Raw genomic sequence first — 22948 nt, 5'->3', positions numbered from 1 at the left:
AGGAGATCATGTGGATAATTCGAGAGGAATCCATTAACCTTCTTTTCAATTTACACCATAATAAAGCTTTTCTAACAACAGGCGCAGTAAGCCATAGTTTATGTCAGTATTATGATAACCTAATTGGGCTATATCTCTAATGTGAGACATTGTTTGTGCACTGTAAAAACATTTATACTCTCATAACAGTGCCTGCACCCTCCCTTCGCTCTGTCCCTCTTGACTTGGTGACAGACCTAAAAGCCTTTTGTTGCAATCTTAGCCAATGGAGACGGATTACGACACCGGGCAGCTGAGATATATAAAGAGCCCCTTTTTGACCGCACTTGCACATTTTTCAGTGACACTTCTGAACATTCACACACCTCCATGGACTAAATTGTACAGAGGACCCCAAAACAACCATTATACTACATGTGAGCGGGCTATGCATTCCTTAGATTGATCATTTGTTAACTTTCAATCAAAACAGCCTGTACCGAGACACACTGGAACGCACTTTTTCTTGTTTTTTGTAAATTTATTGCAAACGCTCCTGCTGCAAAAAAACAACTTCGGGGTGATCTTATTGGAATAGATGCATGTCACTGCTTCCCTGCCTTTTGTAGGATAAGGCAAGGAGCGACGCGCATCCGAGCGAGGGGATATAACGGGATAACGCGAGTAAAGAGAAAAGCAAAAGAACGCAAAAAGTTGCATTGCCCGGTGTCCACGCATCGTCATGTCGAGGTACAACTTCTTACTGTGCTTGATGGTGCTCATCTCCCTGGGAAAGTCGGGGAGCGATGAGCCCAATCTGCTGCTGCCTCCTGCCAGCGAGACGCCCACGGATGCCGGGCTGTCTCTGCTGGACGAGGACGCCGGTGCCCACGAGTGCTCTGCCTGCGTGTGGAGGGAGCAGAGCAAAGTGCTGAGACTGGAGACCATCAAGTCCCAGATCTTGAGCAAGCTGCGCCTGAAACAGGCGCCCAACATCAGCCGGGAGGTGGTCAATCAGCTGCTGCCCAAGGCACCTCCGCTCCAGCAGCTACTGGACCACCACGACTTCCAGGGAGACGCGTCGTCCCAGGACGAGTTTATGGAGGAGGATGAGTACCACGCCACCACGGAGTCTGTGATCACCATGGCCTCTGAGCGTGAGTAATAGTTTACAACCCAACAATATTGTCTCCAAATGCGTCATGCGCGTAATTGCGGATCAGATAGGCGCAAGCGAGTCAGGCCTGGATGTACAGTGGAGCCACTGGGGCTCGTTCAAGTCGGTGACCTAACCTACTTGGGGGTCCACTCTGTGTGTCTGACGCGGACTGATAAAATTAGACAAATGGTCCTGGTCAGCTGTTCGCCACGGCTGTCAAAATAGGGATTGTGTGTGAAACTGATAAATCAATAATCAACAGCTTAAAGAGCCTCGTCACTCTAAAAGAGACAGCTCCAATATGGCTTAATGAACTTTTGTTTTCATGGTGACGATGATGATTATGATAATGATGATGGTGATGGTGATGATCATCATGATAATGAAGGGTTTTGCATTGTGTACCTGGTGATAAAGTTCTGTTAGGGCAGGGTGTCTTTAACATTTGGATCAAGCTGCTGAGCCCTTCAGTCCACCTCCTGCTGTCAGACAGGCCGCATCTTCAAACTTTCCTTCTTTCAGATGATTTTTGTGTTTGACAGGGAGTGAACGCATGACAGACCCGCTTGAATGTCAAGTGCATTATTAATGATAATGCAGCATTTGGCCGGCAGTCGCATCCTTTATGTTTGCATATAAAAAGCCCTTAATCCTGGAGTTATGATCACGTCGTGAGGCCCCTAACAATTTGCTCGCACTCTTATAGTTTCCCATAAATCCACAGATAAACCGCAGGCAGGCCCCTTGGAGACATTTTATAAAATTACTGTTGAACCCTGGCAGCTGTGCTCTATCGGTCTTTTATAGGAGGCTCTGCCGGTTTCCCTGCTGTTCATCGCAGTGAGAAAAAGTGTGTCCAAAAAGCTGCTATTGTTCCCCTCATGCAGCGGCCCCCCTCGGCCGCACTTGCCTTTTAAATGCGAAGTTTATAGGCGCAGCTCGTTTTTTTTTTCACCACGAGTACACAAAGACAGAGAATCACTTAGGGTCGAGGGGAGTGTGTGACCTTTTCCTGGAGAATCGCGGGGTTCAACAACATTTACACACTAATATATTCTGCACAAGGCGGATAAAACACACTCCAAATAATCCGTTTTTTTACACCCTGAGTGAACAAAGATGAATCCATTTGCAGGAGACTTTGGCCTCATGTGTTATCTGGCATAATTAATTTCTCATTATTACATCTATCTATCTATCTATCTATCTATCTATCTATCTATCTATCTATCTATCTATCTATCTATCTATCTATCTATCTATCTATCTACTCATCTAACTCATTTTCTAATAAAGTAGTTCAGGGTATATCTTGTAGTTTATAACATATAACAGATAATCACTTAATTCCTAGCCTGTCCACCTGTCTCCATGGGTAGAGCAGAAAAAAAACATCAGTTGACATGTTAATGCAGACTTAAAGGCCTTCTGAATTTGATGTCAATCATTCCTCTTTCATTTGCACCATAATCACATTTTGAACTACTCCTTGCAGAACCCTCTGAAAGCCTTGTGCATATTAAATCACATTGGTGCACAGTTGATGTCTTGTATCTTATAGGTGAACTGATTTTAATGTCTCAGAGTTCATACTTAAATGGTTCTATCTATCTATCTAGCTATCTATTATCCTATATTTCGTTATCCTCTCTCCACCTGTAAATTCACTCAAGATGAAACCATGCATGCATACACCCATCTTTACATTACAGATGAAATCAACAATAACCTCAAGTATATTTTCAACACTTCTCTGCACAGAAAGCCATACACACACACACACACACACATACACACACACACACACCACACACACACACACACACACACACACACACACACACACACACACACACACACACAGTGCAAAGTGATTTGATACCTTCTCAAAGCAGAAAAGGGCGTCGTGCATGATGCTGGCTAATTGCGTATTTCTAAGGGTTTCATGCCAGCCAAGGGGCTAATGACTGACATTACTGCTGTATCTGTCATGTTACAGCACTTCCCCTCTGTTCTGTTTGCCTCATCTCTTTACGTCAGCTGCAGTTTTTATCATCTGCTCCTTCTTTCTCTCTACCCCCCCCCCCCCTCCTACACCCCCCGACCCTCCACCCCCCTCCCCGTTAGCCCCCTCTCTCCTTCCTCTCTTTTCTCCGGTACATGGAAGAGTTCAGAGAATGAGTGCATCTCTTTTGCCTGTGGCGCCTTAGTGATCCCACAGGATTAAAAGTGCCTTTTCTGTCTCTCTGATAGAAGGAGGACTTCAAACACTATTCCCTGCGCACCTCGAACCCAATCACCCTTTCACGGTCGTGCACACTGCCTTTGATGGGCCATGTGGGTTCACACAGTACATACTGAACTGGACCTGTGCCAGAGTTGCTTCTTAGTATTCACTCAAGGTACGTGGGTGCCGCAGTGGGGGTTGAGAGGGTCCATGCTTCCTGGTCTCTAATTACTATGAAATTTCATGGAAAAGTACAGCTATTTATATCATAGTGCAGCACTTTATGTACTAAAACATCTTCCTCCATACAGTGTGTTGTGTAGGTAACTGCTCCACTCGCTGTGCATGTATAAAAAATGGCTCACTCTTGAGCAGTTTATCAGGGCAATTTTCTAATGCAACATTGTGAATTTGATCAACAAATCTATTCACATCTGAGCTGAACTGATTGAATTTGGATGGGTTGAATTACACGTCTAACTGTGTATGTGTGTATGCAAAGTGTGTATCTTGCAGTTCAGTTGGTTGCAGTTCAGTTCAGTTGCCTGAGGTGGGGAGAGTATTTGACCTCACTAGTCTCCCATTTGTCACCTGTCCAAGACATTTAGACCAGATTTTACCCCTTCTTCAGCTACCTTCTCTGTCTTTGTCTCTGTCTCTCTGTATGTTTTGATGCCTATTAATGTCATATTATTTGACTTAAAACTTACTGAAAATACTCCAAATGACTTCGGCCAGGAATATCAGGAATTGTATTTAAGGTGATATGGCATCTATGTGGACTTAGATGGTCATATCAGTAAAGTTGCTTAGGTATTCATGATTATTTTTTCTTTTAAGTAAACTGTTTTGACATTCATTTCTGTGATTGTCCAGTAAAAGAGAATCCAAGAAAGAGCAGCACACACCTACCCGCCCTCCCAGCCTCTTTTCCATGTTTCAATTTGATTTCAGTGTGTCCAAAATGTATGTATGAAATCAGACTGTTTGCAGAGGAAAAATGTTACCGCTAATGGAGCAATAATCTGATTCAAACTAGATTTGAAACATTTCTTATGATCATTCAGCGTTGTTAAACTATTCTATACCCACATATTGTCTTTCCCATCATTATTGTGTGTAGGCTAACATAAGGAAGTGCTATACTTGTGTTATTATGTAATCCTATTAAGGTGAGGCACATTCAGCACAAGCACAGGCTTACACAACTCTTGAGTACCTGAAAATGAACATCCATGCACATGTAACTGTATGAATGTACGAGTTTCTACATGTGCACACTTGTGTGGACACATGAGGATGCTAACACACACACATACTCACACACAGTCACACACACACTCCAGAGAAAAGTTCTCCTATTGACAAAAAGGGTCACAGAGTTCACAGCTATGTGATATATTGGAAGAGGAGACTATTAACCTCATCGGGTCTCTTTCTTTGGCAGCAAAGACGAACCGGTAGTAACTTGAACACTTATCCCCCACCACACACACACACGCTCACACACACATCCACTAACCACTCCCACAAAAAAACAAGTCTTTTATAGTGTTGACCCTATAAAAGGGTCATTTCCTGAAGGTGCAGGAACCATAAAAATTAAGAGGGAGAGCGCTAAAAGGACAGAGCAGCAGAAGCCGGACTGTCTTCAACTCACTGGCCAGTGTTTGCTGGAAGTTGATGACTATGTGAGGTTTTTATAGATTTATTTATTCCATGGAGGTCTCAGTTTGACGATGACACCTGTTCTCCTTGTGTAGTTGCTGGCATCAGTTGAGAGAATCCGAAGAGGGAGGATAAACTTTGGTGATGAATTGTTTGGACGCCCGGGGCACGACCGGTTTGTTTAAGAAGAAGTAAAAACTTAAAGAAAGGTCTGTAGGACTGTAGAAATTGCACAACATACTGTCAACTTTATGGCTAATAAAATTTCAAAGGGACCAAAGTCTATTAATACAGGGACAAAATTTCCCCAGGACCTCAGGAATCTCACTCCTTCCACCCTCCTCCATCCTCCTTCCCCTATTCCCACGCTCCCGTGTACCAGTCCCTGCAGCCGGCCTTTCCTCTTGGCATGTGGGAATATGTTGCTTTGGAATTTAATGCATGCTTCACCAAAAATACAACACTGAGAAGTTGAGAGAATTGATGCAAGACTACATTAATGTCAGTTTGAGGGCATGGTTGTACAGGAATACTTATTTGTCTCCACATAAAAACAATATGTACAAGTGGTCTGCTTTCACTTCTGGTGTGCGTATCCACTGTTGAGCTCCTCATTGATTCTTTAAAGGATTTTCAAAGAGTGGGATTGAGTTAGGTGCACGGTGGCTCACGCTGTTGGTATGAAAGGGGTGGAGGGAAGAAGAGAGTGAGTCCGCAGGGAGCAACAAGCATCCCAGTCCTATCCTAAAGGGACAGAAATCATGGAAGGGTTTTATAGGTACAATTAAAAAGACCTGAAACAGATGTTACGTTTCACTAATAAAGGAAATAATTACTTCACACCAGTAATTAAGCCCTGTGTAGGGACATGAGTGAGGAGGAGGAGGAGGAGGAGAAGGAGGAGGAGGAGGAGGAGGGGAGTGAAAAGATAAAATGGAGATCATTGAGGGGATTATTGTTGATGGATGCGTTCAGGCTCTGTGTGGTCGTGTGTGGGGAGCTGCAGATCAGTTTATGGAAGAGTCCATTAAATCTAAGAGGCGTTTAAGCAAAGGAAATGCTGCCTGGGCATAATGTTGGATCCCATGAGGGACCCACTGTGTTGGAAAGAAGTACAATTAACAATGGATTACCTCATGATTATCTACATGAAAATTTAATTAGCCTCTTTTCTGCGGCAAAGGAGAGCAGCTTTCTTGCTGTATCTATCACCTGTGGTTGTATCTCTGCTTGCCGTAGAAGATCATTATGTCTAAATTATTTCTTTAGGGACAAGAGCCGTGTTTGATTTAATGTGTGATGCAGATAGATAAAAAGAAGCTCATAAAGGGAATGATAAATATTTTATGCTGCTTACACATTCTCAAGCAACAGTACAGAAGGATATGCTTCCTAGAGGGAGGGTTGGCAAGATCTGGTCACACTAACTTTGCCTTGACAGAAAACTCTTGGCTGAGGTCCTGACAGATTTGGGTGGCTTTAGGGATTTTTTCAGTAGCTAAGTGTGCTCAAACAGAAACTCCTGCAGGAAAAAACATTTTTTTTAGCTTTTAGGTAGGTGACAGTTATCAGTTGTCAACATGGGTGTGAGGGATAGTCGTGTGTGGTAAAGAAAGTGTTAATGTTCATATTATTGTTATTTTGTACTGTCCAAATATTTGCACAAATTGTATTTTGAAGCTTTGGCAACATTGTTCTCATGCCAATAGAGTCCTTTCAATTGAACTGAATTGTGTTTGTAGGGCAAAATAAACAACAAATAAGGTGTGAGCACATGTAATCAATCTATATATTCACCAAATGATTGTCATGAGCATGCTACACTGTATGTTTTACATTAGATTCATTGTTTTGCAAGAAAGCCCATCTGCTTAATTTGATCAAATATGTCACGCACAATTAAAGTAGCTTTACATTATATCAAATTAAATGCTAAAAAAAACTAATTTGAAGATGAGTAATGAGCAAAGGATAGAAGAGTGCAGCATGAATGATGATAGTCCTCAGATTCAGTTCAAATCAGTGGAAGTTTTGCAAGTTTTAAGCTTGCAATTTTGTACCCTTTGAATGATTGTCCCACATATATGGCAAATATAGGTAGCTACTTAATACTACTTTACATTTTAGTTTAAATGTTCAAACACCAGTATGTTTTTGTGCAGTGTGTCATATGGATTAAGTTATTGGTTTCAGAGGAACGTTTGTTACAGCCGGCTCCACCATTTCATTCAATCATTTCTGACATGTGTATTGTACTATAAGTTCATGGAGCTGCTTTCAAATGGTCCATGGAGAGTTGGACATGGTTCCTCTTCTGCTTTAATAGATGTGCATTAGAATCCATCTCTTAAATCATTTTTTTCTCATATTCATTTAAAGGTGCAGTATGTATCATTTAGGGGCATCTAGCATAACAGACTTGGAAATTAAATGTAATATTCATAAGTCTGTTTCAATCAGTGTATGATCCCATGAATGTAAGAATTGTGTTTTAGTGTTCATTACCTTAGAATGAGCCCTCTACATCTTCCATGGAGCCCGCCATGTTGCACCGCCATGTTTCTACAGTAGCCCAGAATGGACAAACCAGACACTGGCTCAAGAGAGATATTTTCAGTTGGTTGCAATTTTCAACTTCACTGTTTATTGCTACATGCTGGCCCTTCAAACACTAATGGTATATGGAACCTAGCTCCATAAACTCTAACATCAACAATTAAGTTATAATTTTGACCTGTTGCTGTGTTTCATCTTAAAGTTTGCAAATGTTTAAACAAGTAAATGGGAACAAATATTAGGATTTTGGTAACTGAGCATGAGAAAAATTATCAGTGACTGTGTCAATGACATTACCAAAATGTGTTAACAGTGGTTATGTAGTGTTGTTGGTCGCTTGTAGTAGATGATAATGTGAAACGGGCTTCAGATGGACGGCTGTCGAACATTTGTAGAAATCTCTATTATTCTACTCAAACTGGTTCACAACTGAAGATCAAGATAGAAAATCAAATTTCCTGCAAATCCAATATTTTGAAAAGTCACTTAGACTTTAATCTTTCTGCTACAGGTTTCTGCATGACTGCTGAGATTAGCTCAATAAGTGAACAACAGTAATTTGTGTGATAATGATGTTGGGCTTAGCTGAGTTTGTAGGAGTTAGCTGATTTGTTTGGTTACAAAAGTTAATGTCAAAATGCTGGATGTCTTGGCAGATGGTGCACATTGTAATCAAAGAGAAGCTTATTCTGATTCCACATTATATATAATGAACGCATGTTTAGAAAGTATAATGTGAACGAAGAATGTAGCAAAGCAACAATATGAAATGTGTCATTAGGATTTATATACATCACCACAATTCAACCAGCATTAAGCTGAATTACCAAAACTTCAAATAGCAACAATGAATATTCTTTTGGGGTTTGTTCTTTTCACTTAACCAACCACTACTGATACTGAACAGTGAAACTTGCTCTGCCTACCTCTTTACTGTTTAAAACATGGCCATTACTACCGTGATGATCAGTGGCTTTTTACAAGAACAGACGGTACTCAGCTGCATGTGTGACTTTCCTCATATGGGCTAATCTAAATGTATTGTGAGTTTCATCATACAGTGTTTTTTCCTTTAAATGCAGTAATATTAAAAAAATCTGATGGCAATACTGAATTCATATTCATTCATACACTGAATGTAAAAGCAGCAGCACTTCAAACAGTAAATCAATCACAAGCATCTTTCTATTTGTCTTATTTGGATGTCTGTTTACATTACATTCATAGAAAGTTTTTGACTTCATTGAAAGGATTTAACTTTTTAGCAGAGTAGCTACTGACATTAACTTCTCGCATGTATGTGGTTGCACACAAGCACAAGCGGTGAGACCCCAGCATGCTTCCTGCTGTCCAGCTGTCCACCTTATTGCACTTCACTGCACGCTCGCTCTTTTCATCCCCTGCCCCTGTCCTGCTGGAGATGTCCCACAGACGTTCTCCATATAACTCGAACATATATAACCCAACACTAAAAACAATGAGCTTTAACTTTGTTTGCTCAAGACAGTCGGTTTGGAGGTGGTGTATGTTGTGTGTTTATGTGCAGCTGCATGTTTCTGTTTATGTGTGTGTGTGTGTGTGTGTGTGTGTGTGTGTGTGTGTGTGTGTGTGTGTGTGTGTGTTCACTGAACTAGAACAGGGAGCATTAGGAGGTGTCTTTTGTTGCTCCTGGGGGGCTACTGTGCTCAGTCCTAATAGGAGTCTTGTGCCTGCCGTTGTCCCAAGGGAGGGCTTCTGAATGAGGGGGTCTAACTTCACACTCCCCCCTCCCCTTCCATCCCCACCTCGAGCCCGGCCTCCCCCACCACCCTCTCCTGTCCCTTGGGACTGACCAAGAGACAAAGAGGGAGTGGGGCTGGGGTGGGATGGGATGTTTGAGGGGGTGCACTGTGGCCCCTGTCTTATTAGAAGGGTCGTGAACGTGTCACGATGATTAATATGCCGAGGTGCGTGGGGATACCCTAGAGTCACATTTATTCAACACGAAGGCTCCCAAACACACACTCACCACAAAATGGCACATTTGCATTTCCCATTAAGAAAAGAAAATATAGATATATATGCAAATGAAACTCCTATCTAGGTTTATACTATTATGCATTATCCATTTGGACATTAACAATAGATGACCATTTCTCCCCAGCCTAATTTTAACTGCGTATTTTCACCTGATTGGCATATGTTATGGCACATTGGTACAATACACACACCAATACGAGTTTGGATCTAGAAATGTGATGAAATTATATGTTTAACATTTTTTTAATGCCCAAAACATCTGTGATGAATTAGGGTTAATTAAGAGTAATCATTCACCTTTGTAAGTATTTCACAAATAAGGTTCAATATTTTGAAATAATGATTTGAAACAGCTAAGCCTATGTCCTCAGTTTTTTAGCAAGGTTAAGACAAACATCTTAACCTTGCTATGATCACTTGGTTGGGAGCTTGTCATAGCAGTAAATATAATGCAGTTGCTCCCTATTGCTGAAGTTACCAGAAGGAAAGTGTGAGAGGCAGCAGCTATGTCACCAGCACAGAGATCATCAAAGTCTTCATCACATCTGTGAATTCTCTTGACTTTTTTCCTTTATAGTTTGTGAAAATCAAAGACATAGAAATATCCTTTTAATAGTAAAATCCATCCTTTTCATATAACATTTAGTCACACTTACTGGTAACACATGTTACTTATTTATTGTATAGCTACACCTTAACATCCCCCGACCATCTGTTTTCAACAATTTAACTGGCTCAATTCTCACATTACTGCGTTTTGGTTACTAAAAGCATTTAACTTGGATATGGCCTGTGGTCATATTAAAATGGACAGATTGCATAGTGAATAAACCCTTATATTCTATATGTCTCCCCTTACACACACATATATAGGGCTCTGGGCTAACTATGGGACACAGGTACCCAGGGAATCAACCAGATGTTTGATAGGCTCACCTGCAGGCCTGCTGTGTGTTGGCAGTAAAATTCATGCGCTGCATATGCTGCAATTATACCACAGGGAAATAAGCTGCAGTAATAATGAAGACGGCTGGAAACATGAGGAGGAAAAGCAAGCAACCCTGTTTCCTTTGGAAAAACACAGCCTCTGTCCATTTTTTACTTGGTTTTCAGGTTAAGTAAAGTAAGATGAGTGTTCTTACAGGGACTATTCATCCTCACTTTGACCAAGGAGTGAAGTGTTATCGCTCCAGTAGGTGGTGCTGAATACTAAAACAGAAACCATATCCTCACTGCAGGTTTGAATTCAGAGTGTTGAAACATTTTGCTAGCATTGTTCAGGAAATTAAGCCATAAAAACAGTCCTGCAAATGCAGTAAAATTATGGGCTTCACAGCAGGGATTTGTGATGGCAGCAGAAGCAAAGTTAGTTCAGGTAGATGGGATTAAATGTTTGCTTTTTGATCTTTACAAGCTAGCCTTGCTCATATTGCACAAGTGGAACGCTCTGCCAAGACGTGGGGTGCAATTAAGCTGCAGGCATTCATCCTCCACGGCTTGCCTCCTACTTGTGCACTTACAGGTTCTATAAAGGCACAAATTGATTTCATCTATCAATGCAGTCATTGTTTAACATGACGTAGCTCATATGTTGTGCATGTGTGTTTAATAATAGGGTCTTAACTGGATCACGGTGTACAGGCCCTGCTTCTCAAATTACTCCTTCTCAAGAAAGACCCCTGCCTGAGGAAAGTGAACTGTTTCAGCTCTGCAGTGTTGTGTTGGTGCCTTGTTTTTTGTTTGTTTGTTTGTTTTGTTTTGTTTTGTTTTTTTTCAAAGAATTCAACAAAAGCAACGTAAACTGTTTGCAAAGGAAGTTCTGGTGTGTGTGTATGTGTGTGTGTGTGTGTGTGTGTGTGTGTGTGCGTGCGTGCGTGTGTGTGTGTGTGTTTCCATCTGCAGCGATTAAAAACAACAAAAAATAGTAATCGCAAGTAAACCTCAAGCAAACTGCAGAATCATTCATTCCCCAGTTTTGTGCTGATGAGCAAACACAACACCACCCACGATAATTGCTGTGACCCCAGCAACCCACCAAAAGGAACATTGACATATTGTTTGTCCAGCGTGAGACACTGTATAATTTACACTCGCTAATGACTGTGCCTGGAAATACAGGCTGAAGGACCACGTCTGTCCCTGACTTGGCCCTTATTCAACACTGGCCCGGACTCTTCTAATGGATAGTCCATCTGTACCTCTGTGAATTCATATCCCTCAATGCATGCCCATAATTCAATTACAACACTTGTTTAGTGTAAAAAAAACAGCCCTGTGCAGTGTTCTCTCCTAGCCAATTGAGGTTTGATAAACAATTCACTATTGGCTGGAGAATCTCCACCCTGATCAAAACAAAAACAAACTGTAGCTGATTCAGTGCTGTTGTGTCTCACAGATTTCAAATGATTCTCTGGTGAAATGGTGTGTTGTGAAGAAAGACATATTACCATTGCCATAGTGTCGACCTTGACCTTCAAACTCAATCTGGCTATTAGGGGCTGCCCCTCCCCAGCACCCCTGAGATGTAAAGAGGCTGACGGTTTTGACCCCTGATCCCATTTCTTAACTAGGCTGAGGTGCCAAATAACCTTTTGACCCAGGAAGCATTTGCAGGTTGCCTGAGCAACCTCAGATTTAGCAATGATTGACAGGTCCATACAGTTTTTTAATCTTCTTTTTTTAAGTGGAGGTACACAACAGTCTTGTGCAAGATAAATGAAACAAAATGACTGAATCTTTACTTAAATCTAGGGATGTAATATGTCAAATATGCTGAGTGAAAGCAGGCAGATTAGATATTCTATTGTACTCTGTTGGCACATTGATATGCCAGATAGATGCAGAATAAATTTCCCTTAATAAATGAAGGCTTTACATGGAAATGAATGTATGAATGCGAGGGATGGATGTCATTATATCAGATGGTGGTCTATGTAAATGAACTGCTGTGCAGATTTGGCATGTGGTGCAAATCACAGAAACACCAGAGCTGAGGATCATGACAGGAATAAATCTGCCTATTTTAGGAGATGCCTTGTGTTCTTTGACATAGCTCTTAATCCAAACTCTAAATATATTTGATAGTGAGGGTGAGCTCCTAAAAAAAGTTTAATTTTGCTAGTTTTAATGTAGGGGTACACCATTTCATTATGACTGACCCAGGGGAATCTAAGGTTACCATCTGGTCTCTGGCCACCATTACTGATCCTTGTTTTAATATGCAAATGTATCTGTTTTTTCCCAACCTTGATGTTATCACAAATGTAACCTGACTGAATCAATTGAACAACAGGACCATGTGCACATATGATAATCGACAGCCCTCATGCAGATATGGTGAAAAAACAAAAAAAGCACAGCTCTGAGCAATTTAGTTACTGCTGTTTTACATCATGTTTTAAAAGAAATAACTTTTCATTGTAAATTACTGTACAGTAATTTTTTTAAGTTTTCCAAATCGTATTCATTACATTATAAGAAATGTCTGTACTGTATTTAAAGAACATCTGATATGCCATATGTTGACTTTAGTGTATCTCTGTTGATTCATTGCTGTTAAGGAGAAATGCAGCTTAAAATGTTCAGTAATAGTATGGATTAAAAAACAATGCAAACACAGAAGTTGAATGTCCTGATTTACCATCATTATACCTACCTTAACCCCCTGACTTTCATTTCATGCAGAATCTACTGTTTGATCATTTTCAGTTACGTAGCCAGGTATGATAATAGTATTTAACAATATATGAACTAAAGTGTCATGGTGTGTTCGCTTGGTGATTTCCTTAGTTTAATTTGTTCTTGTTGTGTTTTACCTCCTATTCCTGTTGTGAACCCATCAGTCATGACTGTTGTGGTTGTTGTAATGTAGAAATCAGTAGGGGTGTGACGAGATCTCATGCCAGACCAAAACGTTAGGATATTTTTCGTCGAAGTGAATGATCCATCTATAAAATGTCTATCTATATGGGGAAACCTTTTACAGTGCTGCATACTGCATGATAATTATATATTTAGAAAGCAGAACTGAAGTGATTCATTGCAAGATGATTAGTTAAAACATTTCAATTCAATTTCCATTTTGTGAATTTCAAATAAAAGAACAGTCATATATTTCCTCATTGAAGTTTTCTTAAAAATATAGTTAAAATCTCATCTCGTCTCAATCTCGTGAACCCAATACCGTGTCTCGTCTCGTGAGTTGAGTGTATCGTCACACCCCTAGGAATTAGACAGGTCGTCGATTCTGTGTTGCTTCAAGTGAATAAGTCTATTGTCTATCCAAATAATACATTTTTTGTATTCTAATATTCCGTGTTGTGCTGGGCTTTTCAGATAAAAAGCGCCCTGTGATGTAAAGTAGGTTGTGTATTTTACATCTCCAGAACCCTTCGCATCTGGTGACCAGCTGGTAGTCTGCTTGTTGTTCCTTTGTTGCTCTACCTGTTTGCAACAAATTGTAACAAGCTTTGACAAGTTTTTATGACCCATTCAGACCACCGTCTTTCATATTATTGATTTCTCTTAAATCACAGAGCTCTTTTATGGGCTAATTTTATTCTGATCACGCATTGCTGATTTTTCCTAGAGTTCTCTTCACTTGCGAGGATGAATAACAGCTTAGCCCTATTCTGAAGAAAAGCCTTTCAGTGTGACTTAACAGGAGCTGTTTCTACACACTGGGCCCTGTATGTCTTATCCAGGTGGGTCCAAAATACCGGGCCTGGTCCTGTCCTGGTTCTGATCATAGCTGCAAAATTGCTGTGGTCCATTAGCGAGCCATAACGCCATTTCTGGGAACCTGTCCCTGAAATGGCTCCACTCACCTCTCCTCCAGGCTATAGCTAGCTGCTCTTACTTTTCTTGGAACATCAAGGAGTTGAAGGGAAGGATATCAGTTCTGTACCCTGGTATCAGTTGGTGCGTTGCCAAATGCACCAAACGAATTTAAGGAGAGGGGAAAAAAGTCACCTAATGCCCAACACTAGAGAAACCACAGCCAGCATCCATCTCAGTAGTAACTCACCGAGCTGTTGCTAACATCACTGCCCCACAACGTCCCCATAGCTTCTAACAATGCTAATAATCTGAGAATTGATCATTAGATATCTGAATGTTACTCTCTGTTTCCTTGGTGCTGAAGAGCTTGACATTGCAGACAAAGTTCCAGACATAATAACATCCCATCCTGAGGTTGAATATCATCCATGTTGGCATAAATGATACTCCCAAGCAGCAGTCTGAATTTTTAAAGTGTGATTTCTCTCACCTTTTAGCATCCTCAAAAGTAGACTCTATGTCTCCGGTCCAATGCCCACCTTTGGTGGTGGAATGGAGTGTTTTCAGCAGACTGGCTCGCCTGAACATTAGGCTGTCCTCTGCTTGTGATGATTTTAGCAATCATTTTAATATTTTCTGGAAATAGGCCAAGAAACAAAGAAAGGGCTCTGACTAGGCACACCAAAGACCCTTATCAATGGCTTGAATTTAGACAGAAAAGCCAAAACCACTATTATCTGAACTCCTTTACTAATCCCTTTCATAACCCCCATAAATTCTGGAAAATAGTCCAATTTACCTCTAACAATACTAACACTCCTTTACCTGCCTATGTTAATGGCCTTACTCAGGTAACTGATAACCATGGAATTTGCACTGCTTTTAACATCATTTTGCTGCATCTTGTCGTTTATTTGGCAGTCTTAGTCTTGATCCCAGTGGTTGTGTGAGGTCACCATTCCTTAATACTAGCACTAAATTAAACCACTATTTTAGCTTATCTGCTGTCTCCAGTAGGATGGTAGCTGATGCTTTATGCAATAGCGACAAACAAAAATCAACAGGTGATGACAAATTGTCAGCACAGCTAGTTTCTGGATATATAGCTAAATTGCAACTTGACTATGCCTATGTAATTCCTCTCCATGAAGGTGGTAGCAAATCTGAATTCAATAATTATAGTCCAATCTCAAAATGATCTTGCAAAAATACTTAGTTCTGATTTCAGGTCTATGTATAACACTATTTCTGCTACTTCCCTAGTTATTAACAATACAGTCTCTGCATTAGCAAAAATACTGTGCTGCTCTTTTTGTTGATTTAACTCAAGCTTTTGACTCACTTGACTACTCTCTGCTTTTACACTGATTTCTTATTTGGGTATTGACAATGCTAGCTGCCTGTGGTTTCAGGATTACCTAGCTGATAGGTTGCAATGTATCAAGATAGGTATCCACTCTTCTTTTCTCTATAAGGTCCTGTTCTTTGACCCATCTTATTCACAATGTATAAAAACAACATTACCTCTTCATTGTACAAGTGCAACCTCCATCTTTATGCAAATAACACTGTGTTTTATTCCTGTGCAGATTCTTTTCATGCTGCCACTATAAATCAATAGCTATCATTTAACGCCTTTCAAAAACACCCTCATAGCTGAAAATGATCTTAATATGTGCAAAGACAAAATGGATGTTGTCTTCAAATGCAAGAAATATGGTGATTATTGTAGTTTTAAAATTTAGAGCCTACAGAGCCAGTGTTTGATTTGTCCATTCTTGTCTACTGTAGAAACATGGCAGTGGAAGAGGACCTGCTCCCTATGTACTGTAGATATAAAGGGTTCTATCTAAGTGAAAGAAACCACAACAATTTTCATGGGATCATACACTAATTAAAACATACTTAAGAATATTATGTTCAATTTCTGTGAAGTCTGTTGCAATTAAAAATGCCACTAAATTCCACAAACTGGACTTTAAACATTCATTGCTAGAGATAATAGTGGGACACACTATGGTTTACTTAAAAACAAAAAACTGGCTTGCCTGCCCTGCCATGGCCTTTGTTGTTTTGTTTATTTATTTGTCTCATTGTTAATTCCTGCGCTTTTATCTTTTAATATTGTTCATTTTACCTTGTTGTATTTAATTGATGTAGCCATATATAGTCTTCCTTTATTGCTACCTCCTAGCTCTCTTTTGATTTTAGTTGTGTCTGCTCTTTTTATTTTCTGAATATTAAAAAAAAATGATGCAAAGTAGCGAAAGCGGTTTGTTTGAAGTGAATGATGCAGATGTTGTTGCAGTAACACACATGTATGAACAGTTACAGAGAAGATCACTATCAACCGAATAGACAAATTTATTTATGTATTTATTTTTTCTATTTACTGACACAAAATATCAACATGCTTTGATGGTAACCTGAAGGGAATTATTAATGTCTGATGTAAAACTGTTTGATAAAAGTGCATTCAAATGATAATAACCAGGGCTGTACCTATATACAGTACATATATTAATGTTACTGTCATCTATTTCACAGCGGAGCCATTGGTGCAGGTGAATGGGAAGCCCAGCTGCTGCTTTTTCAAGTTCAGCCCCAAACTGATGTTCACCAAAGTGCTGAAGGCCCAGCTATGGGTGTACCTACGACCACTGCAGCAAACATCCACCGTCTACCTGCAGATCCTCCGGCTCAAGCCTGTCACTGAGCAGGGCAGCCGCCACATCCGCATCCGTTCCTTGAAGATAGAGCTCAACTCCAGGGTCGGCCACTGGCAGAGTATTGACTTTAAGCATGTGTTGCAGAACTGGTTCAAACAGCCGCATACCAACTGGGGAATCGACATCAATGCCTTTGATGAGAGTGGCAATGACCTGGCAGTTACCTCACTGCGACCCGGAGAGGAGGGGCTGGTAAGGACCCTCAGACCTGTCCCAGGGGCAGGGAGGGAATCACTTCTATCAAAGCTCACATTTATTCAGACACCAGTTCACATTTTAATTAAAGGAGGGCAGATGAAAAAAACTTTCAGATATGTATATGTAAAGATAACCCTTAGTGTACTGACACTGACTCTGACAAAAAGTCATGGGGGGAGAAGGATATGGTAAACAGACACAGTCAGTGGCGAGCTGGTAAGAGGGCTCTCATAATGTTGTTTTCAGCTGTAGTAGGCTGCTGTTTTCAGCAAAAATCTGTATACTAAATACTGTATACTGTACACTGTATAGTGCAAACAGCAAACAGACACAGTTAGCAACTAGTATGGGAACATAGTGGAGTATTTAGCAGCTAAAGAGGAAGATGCAGTATACAGAAAGTGAATATTGGACTTATATTCACCAGGTGACCAGAGGCACAACTCCAAATGAATCACTTTGACAAGTTTGCTAACACGTCTACTCTATAGACTTAAAAGATGATGATATGTCAGTGTTGCGTTCACAACTTCTTTCTGCTCCCCCCTGGTGGCCACAAAATCAGTTAGTGCCGATTTTGGAGACTTAAAAAATAATGTAAAATAAGTACAGCAAAGACAACAAGGATATAATCCAGAGAGAGGAACTGGGTGAACAGTTCGGCTTTTATTACAGTCAGCGTCCTGCTTTTAGTGCAACACAGTTGCAATTTTGAAAAACCTAAAAATCTGTACTCCAAAAATTAAAGCAGACAAGACGTCCATCCATCTCAAGCAAGCAAAGTATCTGAAAGTTGAAAATCAGTGGCTGCACAGAAGAATATTAAAAAATATATCATGACATCACATGAAAACACAACATACACACACCAAGATTTGGCTAATGTGAAGCTGACTCTCAAAAAGAGTCATGTTGTAGAATCAATCTGCAATGCATTTCAAATACAAAACATAGCAAATACAGACAGAAATAATAATACATTATTCAGTGTACATTGACATCATAATATTTCAAGGCAACAGACACACTTTTATAAAGGCACAAATGGCTTCAAACAAACCTGCAGCTCACATGATGTTTCTGTAAAGCAGTATTAATTTGAACAGCCTAAGTCACAGTTACACTTTAAACAGAAGAGAATCTCCTGATCCAGATGTCACAGTTTCACACTAGACCCAGTCAGACTCGGAATCTCCATTAATGGGAACATTTGATTTGAAATCAACAGGCATAAAAAATAAGTGGGAATATTTAGTTGTAATTGTTACAAGAGATATTTGAAGGTAGTTTACATGCAAGAACACGGAATAATTTGTATTCTGTATCATTTCAGGCTACTTGTACACTGGATACAGGTGGATAATTATGTCTTTTAATTACATCCCTAGAGAGAAAGCACAGCTGCTTTGTTTGGATCAATTTTATGTCTGGTGCCAATCATTCACATTGGCTCACATATCTTCTGAGAATACATGCTCTTTACGAACCGCACATTTAATGTGCATTGTCTTTGCACTTTTTGCACAGTTTTAAGTTTTTCCATGTGATCATGAAAACTCAAAATGCAAAATGTTGATTGCATTACTATTTTGCTGACAATGAAGGCTGAAGCCATTGTATTCTTACAAAATGTGAATGTATTTTTCTTTCGGGAAATATTAGAAGTTAGGCATGTATCCTAACCCAATGTTGCTCTGGACAGTTTTGGTGCTGCAGACATTTTAGCCCCATATTGGGCCTCAAACTCATCATCACCAGACTTGTCTTGGCTGACATATTCGCTTAGAGTTAAAAAAAAAAGAAAAAAGAAAAGATTCAGTATATGTCTAATGTAATGGATGAGGCTGCATGGATGAGTTCAAACTTCAGTCTTCAAGTAAAACCATCCGTGAATCATTAATCTAGTTAGAAATCCCAGCATTACTGCGACTGACAGCTACATATAACATCTATGTTGAATTACGTATGTAGGCCACTCATCCCAGTTAAGCAACACCAAATATTTACCAAGTGGTCATTTGGGTCAGATGTTCACAACACATATCAGAGGTCAGCTCTGGTGTCTTGGCCAATAAATCGCTGCCCTCTGAGCACACAGCAGTGTGCAATATTATTCTTGAATCCCCAAAAAAGGAAAAGATCAAAAACACAGGCAAGTTTGCAAAAATAAAACAAAACACAACAAGCAAAGAAAAAATTCTGCTTCTCCCTGATCCTCTGGGTCTTCTTTTCTCCAACAAAAGCCCTAAAGGCCAAGCTGACATGGTCTCACCCTGATGGCCTTTCAGCTTATTTCCTCTTTTGTATGCGTCACAAAATCTGTGCTCGAGCCCAGCTGGAATCACTGTGGGGAGAGGACGGCTTTGTAAAACAAACATGATGGAGTAAAATATTTGATCCGCTTGTTTTGCCCAAAGGTCAAGGTTATGGTAGCCTGCAGATGACCTGCTGGGTCATGGATCGAACCAAGCATACAAAGCCATACATGCCAGTTTTTAATCAATGGTCTTAGAATTAGTCCTGAAATGGCAAGATGTGATTCTACTTTAAAACTGGTAAATTAATGAATTTCTTTTGTGAAATGGTAGATAAGGAGTTGTTGGATTTTAACCAGTTTAAAGCTTTTTTCTGTAACTTTGGAGGAAGAGTCCTTTTAGGTCATCCAAGAGTCAACTTATAGTTTGGTCAAAAAAGTAGCCATTAGCAACTGTTAATGTTAATCCAAGTAAGTGAGTATTGGACCTCTTCTTTCTCACCTCACATTCATTCCTGTGGAGAGAATAATTTAACGCCATAATTTAGGAAACTAAAAATTGTAAATCATCATAAAAAAGGCTAAAATCCCTGAATTCTATTTATTAGAAATTGCTATAAGAACAGTTTAACACCCAAATCCTTGAATAATATGCTATGTCTTATATTGTAAAATTGTATGTGTAATATACAGTAGTATTTGCATTTACATTAATGAGGAAATGCTTGTGGTTCAGTCACATATTTGTATTATCAAGAATTTTGCACCACTTTTAAACGTTCAAGGTTCATATATGACTCTGATGTCATGGTTAATACTCAGATCAGATTCTCACTGCACACACCATTTTGCTATGAAGATGATCAGATGACTTTTTATTATTCAGGTTTGTGTGTGACAGCAGAGTTAAGTATGAAGTATGAAGGAATATGGTATTACTGAATGTAGTTGTACTTTATCACAGCAGACATTTTACTTGCAATAGTAGGAGAATCACAGGTGTTAATAATCACATTAACAATGGCTCTGGTACATTCAAGCGGCTTACTGAGCAGCCTGGAGTAATTCCTGTGCATGTTGAGAGGAAGTTCACACTCCAGTTTTACTGTCAAATGCTTTATTTTGGTGTGTTTACTTTCTTCACACACTTTCTCAGCTACTTACCATTTTGGAAAGAAAAAGAGTCTTTATCTAAGGATATCTTCCCATTATCCTTTTAGTGCAAGTTAACTCAATGTAACAAGCTTAATTTGCAGAGGAAACATTGACAGGAAGTGACAGAGAAGCTTAAAGGTCTCAGGTTTCATAGCAGTTTAACTTTGTCATCTTGTTTTGAAAAAAGCTTTTATCAAGCTGTGTGATAACTTATCTAAACTTAATGTGAAAAGTTATGTACCTTCTGATAAATAGTAGCATAAAACTATAATTTCAGGATCGGATCATCATTACTATCATTACTAGTACCATCATTACTAATGAGACAATATATTCAGAGGCCAAAGTTGTCCTGTGTAGAAGTGGTTTAACCTGAAAGCAACATTTTAAGCAGACGCTCACTTTATTTACATACACTGTAAGACAGGAATAGTTTGAGAAATATGTTTGTAATCTATCTTGCTGAGAGTAAGATAAGTAAGATTTATACCAACTTCTTCTCTGCATCTCAAGTATGAAGCTGAAAGTTCAAAAGTCCACAGTTAAAAAATAAACCAACCAGCACCTGTAAAGTTCTCTGAGTAACAAATTGACAGAAATGTACTAACATTTTTTACAGGAAGTTATGTGCTTGTATTTTATCTTAACGAACAACAGTTTGTCCCAGGACAGTTGCCAGGCAACCGACTAAGGTGCTGGGCAGAGAGAGGGACGATAACCTGAAATAGTTAGAGCTTGGAACTACATCTAAAACTACAAACTGTTTGTGAACAAATAATTTAAAAAAAAACATGGTACGTTTTTGTTAGTGAACACTAGAGCTAGGCTAGTTGTGTGCCGTGCATCCAGTCTTAATGCTAAGCTAAGCTAGCCACTACCTGGCTTGCCAAGACATGGAAGTTGTATCAATCTCCTCGTCTAACTCTCAGCAAGTAAGCAAATCTTCCTAAAATGTTCCTCTAAGACATCAAGTAACTTTCCCCTCCTGACATGTCAGCCACATCTCTTCTGTTGTTCTCTTATAACCACCTCTTTCTCTCTGTCCTGCACCTCCTCCCCCTGATTCCAGCAGCCGTTCCTGGAAGTGAAGGTTCTTGAGACGACCAAACGTTCTCGGAGAAATCTTGGCCTGGACTGTGACGAGCACTCCACTGAGTCCCGCTGCTGTCGCTACCCTCTGACTGTGGATTTCGAGGCATTTGGCTGGGACTGGATCATTGCCCCCAAACGTTACAAAGCCAACTACTGTTCTGGCCAGTGCGAGTACATGTTCATGCAGAAATACCCGCACACCCACTTGGTGCAGCACGCCAACCCCCGAGGCTCTGCAGGACCCTGCTGTACCCCGACCAAGATGTCCCCCATTAACATGCTCTACTTCAATGACAAGCAGCAGATCATCCACGGCAAGATCCCAGGGATGGTGGTGGATAGATGTGGCTGCTCTTAGGCTCTAGGGGAGATGCACAGTTGTGTACAGCCACCATTGCATCAAACCACCCAAAACCCTTATGGAGCTCTCCCCTGACACCAGAACCCACTTCTTGGCACCAGATGTCACAAAAACATCCCACTGGGTTTCCATTTTTCCAGTTATTAATTTGATTCTAACTGTAAAAAAAATTATAAATGAAATATGAATCAAAAAAAGGACTGAGTGATGGAAATACAGTACATTATGAATGATTTAAAGAGGTTGTACTTGTGGAGAAGCTTCAGAAAACGGTAAATGAGACAAAACTATGTTATAGAGTATGTGTTAGTTTTGTGGGGTTCTTTTTAAGACTTTTTCTTTCTTTTTTTTAAATGGCATCTTTGTGAAATGTCCAGTTTAGTGGATTGAGATGACAGGAGACATAAGCATTTACAGTCCTAAGGAGAAGGGGTTTAAAGAAGTTTTGGACATACGCTATTTCACAGATACACTTACTTACGGGTGTGATTTGATCCACAAAAAAAAGAAAAAAAGGAAAAAAAAGTTTGCAAGGGGGCATGATCAGAATTATTTTGCAATCCATCACTTTAACAAAAACTCTTAAAACAGAATTCATGCTAATGTGAGGAGAGTTTACTCTTAGGAATACTGTTAGGATAAATCCCAAATCTTGTTTACAGATGTTTATAGAGATGTAAAGTGTTAAGGAGATCCAAAACCAAACCTATACCCTCTATTAATGTATAACACCCCAGTGTGACATTCTCGAGTCTCTACGAAACCTTTTCAC

General features: G+C 39.9%; 1 protein-coding gene across 2 annotated transcripts; it reads left to right on the top strand.

The window, feature by feature from the left end:
* The first annotated feature begins 505 nt into the window (after positions 1-505).
* On the top strand, positions 506-22278 carry LOC128354990 (growth/differentiation factor 11-like). 2 transcript variants are annotated; one of them, XM_053315124.1, is made up of 3 exons: positions 506-1136; positions 16935-17308; positions 21796-22278. In XM_053315124.1, exons 1-3 carry the CDS (start codon positions 722-724, stop codon positions 22171-22173), a joined length of 1167 nt encoding a protein of 388 aa, XP_053171099.1. In that variant the 5' UTR covers positions 506-721; the 3' UTR covers positions 22174-22278. The 2 variants fall into 2 exon arrangements, with proteins under 2 accessions (XP_053171099.1, XP_053171098.1); XM_053315123.1 differs by having other exon boundaries at positions 21793-22278.
* Positions 22279-22948: the final 670 nt, after the last annotated feature.

The sequence above is a fragment of the Scomber japonicus genome, chromosome 3, assembly GCF_027409825.1.
Source record: "Scomber japonicus isolate fScoJap1 chromosome 3, fScoJap1.pri, whole genome shotgun sequence".
Lineage (NCBI taxonomy): Eukaryota > Metazoa > Chordata > Actinopteri > Scombriformes > Scombridae > Scomber > Scomber japonicus.
Note: the sequence above shows the minus strand (reverse complement) of the source record. Positions and strands in the feature narration are given on the sequence as shown.

What these genes read in the sequence shown, in the direction of transcription:
- LOC128354990 (XM_053315123.1), top strand. Translation starts at nt 722, where the DNA reads ATGTCGAGGTACAACTTCTTACTGTGCTTGATGGTGCTCATCTCCCTG. An exon ending in GATCACCATGGCCTCTGAGC is followed by an intron (nt 1,137 to 16,934) that starts GTGAGTAATAGT and finishes TCTATTTCACAG; the next exon opens with CGGAGCCATTGGTGCAGGTG. An exon ending in GACCCGGAGAGGAGGGGCTG is followed by an intron (nt 17,309 to 21,792) that starts GTAAGGACCCTC and finishes CCCTGATTCCAG; the next exon opens with CAGCCGTTCCTGGAAGTGAA.